Here is an 8,953-nt window from a genome sequence, read left to right as displayed (position 1 = left end):
ATAAAAAGTATTTTTTTAATAGTTTCGCTGCATCAAGTGCTTGTTTGATGCTTGGTGGAGGGACAGGATCGTCTTCTTCAACAACGTACACAGCTGCAGTTCTTATCTATTTCGGCAACTTAGAAAGTACTGCTTAATGATTTATAATGCCGCATTGTTGTCGTTAAATAGAGTGAGCGTGACGCTATATAGAGTGTAATATTGTATGGAAAACAATGTAAATCAACCAAAGTCGAGCAATTTCGACGTTTTAAGGAGTTTGTCGTTAAATCGAGTGAAGAGTTTACACTGTATTTAAAATTTCATAAAAAATCATTTATAGACAATAAAGATTATATTAAAACTGAATTTTGGTGAAGGCGCCGGACATAAATAACATTCAAGAATACCTACTCTGTTTAATTATAAACTTAATATTTGTGTAACCAAAGATATATTTATGTAAATTTATTTTTAAAGGGAATGTACTTAGTAGGCTACGGAGTACACTCATCAGCATGGCAAATCCGTGTTCCGGCAGCTGAACAGATGCTTCTGAAGAATCACAGCCCATTCAGCACAGTTACAGTACTATTAAAGTCATTGGAAAATATTTTAAACGGCATAAACGCCCAACACCCTAAAGAAGAGGTAAACAACTCACTAACATTCTGACTCCATCCTAAATATGGTGATTTTCTTTATTCTTTACGAAACCTAAATTAAATAACCCTCTAGAGTCTATAGCTCATAACATAACGTTAGTTTTGATGTTAAGGTTTAGAATTTTCAACCATTATTTTTATATATATCAGGATTCTTATTACAATCTATCTTGTGCCAATATTCGCATTTCCCGACAATTAGAACCTTCCACATCCTTAATTTTTTGCGAAGATTATTCTATTGTAGGTCCCCTTTATCATATCTTATTCCTGCTTCTGCTTCTAGTGGTCTCTAACTATGTGTTTTTTTATTTCCTCCTTCGTTTCTCTATTTATTAGGTTATCTGACTTCCTACACATCGAAAATCGGCGTCTTCTTCTTCTTATTGTCATCATCACAAGATCGTTAGTCTTAAGACTGGTTGAACATGCACCTCCACTCCTCCAAAACTAGAACATCCCAGATCCTTAACTATTTGCGAACAGTAATCTAATCTAAGTCTACCTCTACTCCTCTTAACTCCTCTTTCTGCCTCTAATATGTCTATGACTAGGCCTTCATGTCTGAGAAGGTGTCCTACCGACCTATCTCGCCTATCTTCTATTAACTTCCATACAGTCGTTCTCCTATTCTTTCTTATACCTCTTCATTTCTGTAACACCACATTTCGAACGCTTTTAATCTTTTCTTTTGCGCCGCGCCCACAGTCCATGTTTCGCACCCGTACAGCGCGGCACTCCAAACATACACCTTTAACAATCTTTTCCGAATTTTTAAATTAATCGTTCGCAAGCATAGAAGTGACTTCCTTTTTTTGACTGACTTCCTAGTTACCTAAAATCAGCCACCAACACATAAGTGGGCATATGTCCTCTCGGATCTTATTCTGCAGGCAAATTTTGGAACACCCTGCATACAGAGAATAATTTATTTTCTCTTCATTGCTAAATCTTTCTAAATATACCTCACCACCTATATACTCCTTCATTTTGAATCCAGCATGCGAAAAACATCAAACTTCGAGTTTCAGAAGTTGATGTCTTTGTTCTGTCCTTAATTTGCATTCGGTAGTAAGACTATTACAATTTCGTTTGCATACAAATGCGGACAATCCCAGACGACGTTCACGATCGTGAAATAATAGAAGATCCACAGCAGCCCATCTCAGGAAGCGAGGCAATTAGGAAGCATCATTAGATTCAATGCACCCTTCGAATGGACTTCTGTAACATCCTTCCCAAAGGCAATATACTTATACATGTATATGTATACGTGTAGTTGGAGACTTTGAACCTTTACGGGTCATTAAGGATTTCTTTGATTCAAATCCGAACCGTTTCGAATATTGTAAACCGTGCAATTTGTCATGAACCTACATATATCACCCCCCATTAGAGAAAAAATAGCAAAAGTGGATTTTTGAAGTTACAATGAACTTGTCTATCAAAATAAAACAGAATTAAATTAAATACAGGGCGTCGAAAGAGAAGAAGCAGGAAGAAGTATGGCTTAATTGATCAATATAAAACACTTCTTTGTTAGCAATTGTTTGATCCTTTCATCTTCCCGACTGGAAATTAGTTCAGAGAACCCGGATTATGATCAGATGCGGATCAGATTTTCCGTAATACGGGCATCTGATCAGTTTCTGATCAGAGTACAGTACTCTATCCGTTTATCCACCGATCTAATCAGAGTACAGTACTCTGTCCATTGATCCACCGATCTGATCAGTTTCTGATCAGAGTACAGTACTTCATTCCTTGATCTAGTCATCCTATCAGAAATTGATCAGCGCACAGTACTCTATCTGTTGATCCAACCATCTGATCAGAAACTGATCATAGTAGAGTATCCTATCTCTTAATCCAGTCATCTGACCAATTTCTTATCACAATCTAATGCTACAAATTCTATTACGGTTTCGGTACAATCTTTAAATCAAGATTGTATCCGTTGTATCGCAAGAAGGCTCCGATATATCTACTCATGTCAGTATTGAATGGAAAGAGTATTTATTGATAGTTGTTTCAATATTTTTGCCGTGTTGGTAAGATTAAAAAAAATTAGTGTCTTCTGAACTTCACTGTGTTGCAATGCTAGATGGTAGCCCCCTTACAGGAATCGTGGGAATGGGTGTGTGGTAGTTGGGAGATACAATAGAACAGAAGTGAAAAATTATCTATGGAGTAATATTAATGTCCCAGCATTACTCAAGTAATATAAGGAAGCACAGAAGTTTGGACCAGTGTAAACGAACCGGTATCTTCCCAAATACTAAGCAATTCTTGAGAGCTTTAGGACACACCACTAGGTGTAGAATTGAAAGCTACAAAGTGCTTGAAAATTTTCTTATTTATTCTAAGGACTTCACGAAAACAGTCCGCGTGGAACTTTTTAAAAAAGTAAATAAGTATCTACATTGCGGTGGAGAAAGACACGGTTTCTAAAATAGTCCACAGAACCACCTCGTGCTACTCAATTCATTAATATAAATGATTCCGCAACGCCCTCCATAAAAACTGAAGACAGCCCAAAAGATTCTAAACTAATTGGAAATGGATCAACTAAAATATTGGATCCATATTGTTTTCCAGGTTCAATGTCATGGTCCATGGAATTTGGAATTTGGCACCTGCCAAATCACTACTTATCCTACTTTTACCAAGGAGTTACAAAATTCTATGAAAACTGCAAGATATTGTGGTATGCTAATAAATGCATATAATACAAAATTCTTAAAAAACGATTCGAAAAACTTCACTCATTAAATAAAACCAAAGTCAAAGATACTATGGATTCCTTTTCTTTCTCTTACTACAATGTGTAAANGAAACTGCCAGACGCGGATCGCGATTTCGATCTTTTTGGATCTCATCAGCGCGTCGCAGACAGCTCCGACAGAACACAGACCAACTTTTACATGCTGTCTTAACAGCGCGTTTTAGAAAATTTATTTATTTATTTATTTCCTTTTTACAATAAAGTGCTTTTGTTTTGGTTTTAAGGCCGTAGTCTTAAGAAAAGTAAAAACTGAATTTGAATGACCAAATCTAGCAAATTATCTTCATCAAATGAACTTCCGAAAAAGATAAAACGTAAATCCTTGAAGACAACGGCCTAATAATCTGCAAAACACACTTTGCTAATACTTTACTGGATATTATCAAATACAAACCATTATTTTAGCCATTTTATAAAATCCTCAACAAATACATCGTTCAGACTTGTGTGTTCTTCGAGTTGGAAAAAGACTCATTTTCGCCGATGGAGATATTAATGAATTGGTCTCCGAGATTCCTCTCGACCATAGTTCTACAGGTGCTAGACGACTTGATCGTTTGTCTCCGAAGTCAATTTCTCTCCAACTACTTTTTCAAAAGCGCGAACCTGTTGGCCAACCCGGGACACTTATGCGAAGAAGATTACAACTTAGAAGCTAATAGAATAAAGGCGTGCATGCTTAGAATGTTCGACGAATCGTTGACTTCATTGAAAACAGACAAGGAGTTCAAGAAGTTTCTCAATTCGCAGAATACGGAAATGGCCCTGATGCTCAAATGGAGAAACTTGGTGGACGGTTTAATGCCTCCCGACATTGCAACTAGAGGAAGAAGGATGTGTTTTAATGGATCGAAACATGGTAGAGATGTAGCGTACAGCTTGTACACGAACAGACAGTTGGAAAGTGTCGGAATTGTTCTCAAGAGTATTTTGTTAGTCAAGGAGAAACTTTTGCAAGTAAGTTTCGTTTTTCCGAAACAATTTTTGATGTATTGCTTTCTATTTACTCGAGAGTGCTTAAAGAACACGCGAATATTGGGTATTGTGTGTTTAAAACCTTGAGGTCAAGATTTTGCTGATTTCCCACGAGTTTCTGCCAGTTTGGTTATTGATTAGTTTGGCGTTTGAAGTTTCAGTCCAAATTTCTCATAAATGCACACCCTTATCAAACTTAATTATTGTTGCCACTCCATTGGTTCCCAATTTTTTTACATCATTACCGAATATATACCAGATTAAGTTTAAACAATAACGTATCACCACTTTTTTTATTCCGTTCAATTGTTTACGATTGAATATTGGCTGTTTCTAAAGTTTTTACTATTTATTTTCAATTTCAAGGCCCACCAAGATACTTCCTTTAGCATCAATTCGGTGTTTGCCCCTGAAAACCCAACAGACGACATAATTTACATCCTTGTAACGATTCTCGAACAGGCCAGAGACCAGTACATTGAAACAGCTCTCTTGGATCCAAGCATTGCCAAAAATCTGCCAAAAATTAAATTTCAATTTGACATTGCCATGACGAAATTGGTTGAGTCGATACGAAAAGATAAAGACATACACACATTTGATTTAGGGGACGATAAGACCATTGTCAAAATACTTCTCAAATGGCTGTATAAAGGTTTGGATCAAAGTAAAAAGAATATGGCGCCAGTGCTGAAACCTTATCTTAGAAATGTTTTCGTATTTTCAAATGCACTATCGTGGCATTTGGAAGAAATAACAAAGAAAGAGTACAAAGATGAACTGGAAGCCATGGGGTCGTTTGCTAAGTTGGTAACCTCTTCTCAAATCAGTCCAGCTCAGGGTTTAGTGGATTCAGTAAATAAGAATTGGAACTGGGCTAAAAGTATGCTCTGCTCAGTGGAAAAATCTCAACTAAGACTCGTCTTTTGTCCTGGAAGAGGCAAAACTTTAAGACATATCCTATATCTTCCTTTGGAAGAACAGAATAAAATTGACGACAATGGTCTTCAAACGCTAAACATGATAAGACAAACAATTCTACGAAACGGATACCAAACACTGCCGAGTAAAAGCTACTTCAGTACTTTCTCCAGAAAAGGTAAGTAGCGTTGGACTTTAGAATAAATAAAAAAAGTTTAGATCAGTGGACACTAGAACTGTCTTCATATGAATCCAGATGTACAATTTTCGGCTCGGGTGGGTAGTTGACCTTACGCAATCTGGAGGAATGGGGTTAAAAAGGTATAAAGCAAAACAATATTTCAAATGTTAATGTGAAAATTCAGTTTCCATTTATACCAACTTTAAATTACCTCAAGTTCATCAGGAAAAATTTGTTGCTGTTGTCGCACCCTCGTCGAGGATAGAACCCGCGACCTTTGGTTTTAAGCAACAATGCTCTGATGGCTCTGACCACTATGCTACGAACTCACGAACTTGAGGTAATTTATAGTCAGTATAAAAGATTAATTTTAGAAATTCGAAAAAGATTGTTAAAGGTGGATGATTGGAGCGCGGCGCTGTACGAGTGCAAAAAGAAAAGGTTAGAAGCGTTCGAAACGTGGTGCTACAGACGAATGATGAGAATACCGTGGATAGAGAACGTTAAAAATAAAGAGATATTAGAGAACTGAGGATGTCAATAAGAAATAGGCGAGATAGGTTGGTAGAACACCTTCTCAGGCATGAGACATATTACAGGCAAAAACGGAAGTTAAGAGGAGTAGAGGTAGACCTACATTAGATTACTGTTCGCAAAATTTTAAGGATGTGGGTTGTTCAAGCTTTAGGGAAATGTGAAGATTAGCTCAGATAGCGCAGGGTCGAGTCGCCTTCAATAAAAGAAGTCACTTCTATGCTCGCGAACTGTTAATTTAGAAATTCGAAAAGGTTTGGAGCACGGCGCTGTATGGGTGCGAGACGGGTACAGTGAGTGTGGCGGAAAAGAAAAGGATAGAAGCCTTCGAAATGTGGTGTTACAGGCGAATGATGAGGATACCGTGGATAGAGAAAGTTAGAAACGAAGAGGTAGGTATTAAAAAGAATAAGAGAACAGAGGACTCTATGGATGCCAATGAGAAATAGGTGAGATAGGTTAGTAGGACGCCTTCTCAGGCATGAAGGTCTAATCAGAAACATATTACAAGTAGAAACGGGAGTTAGGAGGGGTTGAGATAGACCTAGATTATATTACTGTTCGCAAGTAGCTAAGGATGTGGGTTGTTCTAGTTTTAGGGAAATGTGAAGATTAGCTCAGGATAGGAAAGAGTGGAGGTGTGTGCCCAACCAGTCTTAGAACTGGCGACCTTATGATGATGATAAATGAAAATGAATTTTCACAATAATATTTGATATATTAACCACTATTAAATAGCTGTGTTTCATATAAAATAATATTGTTACTTTATTATTTATTTATTACTAGCTTTTCCCCGCGGCTTCGCTCCCAGAAATTAATATTCTTTCTCCATAAAACCTTTTAGCTCCCAATTCACCCTTACAACGTTTTAATTTTGTGTAATGTCGCCATCTTTCAAATANTTGTCCGACCAAGGGAAGTTGAACAACCCCAATTATGTTGTTACCCGCTGTTATGCCATCCGCACCCCTCCGGTGTCATTTAATTTTGTACCATAGCAGTAAGATAATTTTAAGTAATTTGTATCAGTCAGTCTTTAGTCGTCTTAGTTATCAGTTCTCGAATAATTAGAAATCATAGTTTAGGAATCATAGTCATCATCTTTGTAGTAACCATCATCAACATTTCGTCATTATCACCCTAATTCTAAGCTGTATATATATTTTATATTAAAATATTAATTTAAATTCTACGAAGTGTTTTTCTTACAAAAAAAACATCTCGAAAGTATAATAGAAGTGGCACAACTGTGCAAGGCAAAAATCTTACATAACAGAACCAAAGGATTGTTCAGGATCGAACCTGTCTTGTCGCTGAATAAAAAAAAAAGACGATCTAATAAAAACATGACTGTAGTTTACTACTACTAGGAAAGTAGTTGTACTCCTTCGCTCCCTAATCAGTAATAATAATTAAGTGGGCAAAGTTAAGGGAACAGTTGACCTATTAATGGGTACTCCAAGGTGAATGGTAAGGGTGTTACCTCAGGAGCTTTAAGTTTATAACAATTTATGAGGAATTTCGAGTAGCGGAAAAGTGTATTTTTACGTGTTTCAGGTATAAATCTGATTACAAAATAAAATCGATATTGAGGCAATCCAATTCTCTCAGCAAATGAATACGTGTAGCCTACAAATTACGAAGTAATTGTGCACAACCGACCGCAGTTTATGCAGATACGGGCTGAACGTATAAGTAATCGGTTAATACCATATTTTTTAATTAATATTAATTTGAAATTTGTTAGCAATAACTCATTGCAGTGTAGAGGACAGGGTTTAATTAAAACCCTAAACTGTAGTTTAATTGGAATATTACATAGACACGCGAATATGAATCGCAGGAGCGTAATACAAGTTTTATTGCTAAAGCTTTAACTTAATTAATTTACAAATTATATGACGCAACACAGTTTAATGCATAATTTGAATAAAGCCAACAAGTTAATGGGTGTATTAGGCTAATTCGGCACATAAATCCCTAAAACATTATAAACGTAAAAGTCTTTCCCAATCGGTATATGTACACGTGCTTGTAATGATCTCTCTAGCAAACGTAAATATAAATTACTCCCTACATACAGCCAAAGGAGAATATAAGTAAAAATTTAATACCTACTTGCAGAGATGTGATTTATTTGAAACACATGCATTTAAAATGCAAATACAAAATAAAAAATACCTATTTTTATCTTGCATTTAAATACTTTTTTGAGAAAAGCATTTTGTATTTTATTTAAAATACTTTTCCAAAGGTATGTTCTATTTGTAAAATGCATAATACATTTTTGCCGTTAACTGTTTTACTAGTATCACCGATCAAACATATAAAATGACGAATGAAAGTTGCTCACATTGGCCATTAAAGGTATTAGCAGCTTAGAAAGAGGACAAAGAGACATTTCATGAATGAATTCTAGTGTACGACCGAAAGTTCGGTTTCGGTTTCGGTCGAATTTCGGCAAAAAAACGAGTTTCGGTTTTGTTTCGGTTTCGCCGGCAAACCTGCCAAAACTACGACCGAAACCGAAACTGCGTTCGGGGGTTTTCGCGCTCTGCTCGGTCATGTTCGGCGCGTTAAAGCGAACTATACTATACTTACTCAAATAAACATCTCACCTATTTTAAGTATTTTTAAGGCGCAATTAAAGTATTTCCTTAAATCAGGGGTTGTTATGTTGAATTTGATTTGATTATCAATAAGTGAAAATGTCAAAGACTGCAGAGCTATGTGATTTGTAGATAAAAAAATAAAATTGACTGATTATAATAACGTTTTCTTTATTTTTCTCTCAAAACATGATCCTTATAAGGAAGTTTCGGTTTCGGTTTCGGTTTCGGCCGAAACTGAGACCGTTGCCGAAATTCGGTTTCGGTTTCGGTCGTAAAAACCAGTTTCGGTCGGACACTA

The 8,953-nt window shown here is 36.3% G+C and overlaps 1 protein-coding gene across 7 annotated transcripts in view; it reads left to right on the top strand.

The window, feature by feature from the left end:
* Window positions 1–8,953, top strand: part of LOC108742227 — a 51,724-nt gene that overhangs the window by 38,357 nt on the left and 4,414 nt on the right. For all 7 annotated transcript variants that reach the window (XM_025980676.1, XM_018477346.1, XM_018477326.1 and 4 more), the window contains 3 exons: window positions 460–630; window positions 3,835–4,386; window positions 4,771–5,503. In XM_025980676.1, coding sequence (XP_025836461.1) covers window positions 460–630; window positions 3,835–4,386; window positions 4,771–5,503 — 1,456 coding nt within the window. The remainder of the gene's footprint in view (window positions 1–459; window positions 631–3,834; window positions 4,387–4,770; window positions 5,504–8,953) is intronic.

This window comes from Agrilus planipennis, unplaced genomic scaffold (genome assembly GCF_000699045.2).
Source record: "Agrilus planipennis isolate EAB-ADULT unplaced genomic scaffold, Apla_2.0 scaffold3, whole genome shotgun sequence".
Taxonomy (NCBI): domain Eukaryota; kingdom Metazoa; phylum Arthropoda; class Insecta; order Coleoptera; family Buprestidae; genus Agrilus; species Agrilus planipennis.
This window is presented reverse-complemented; position numbering and strand designations above follow the sequence as displayed.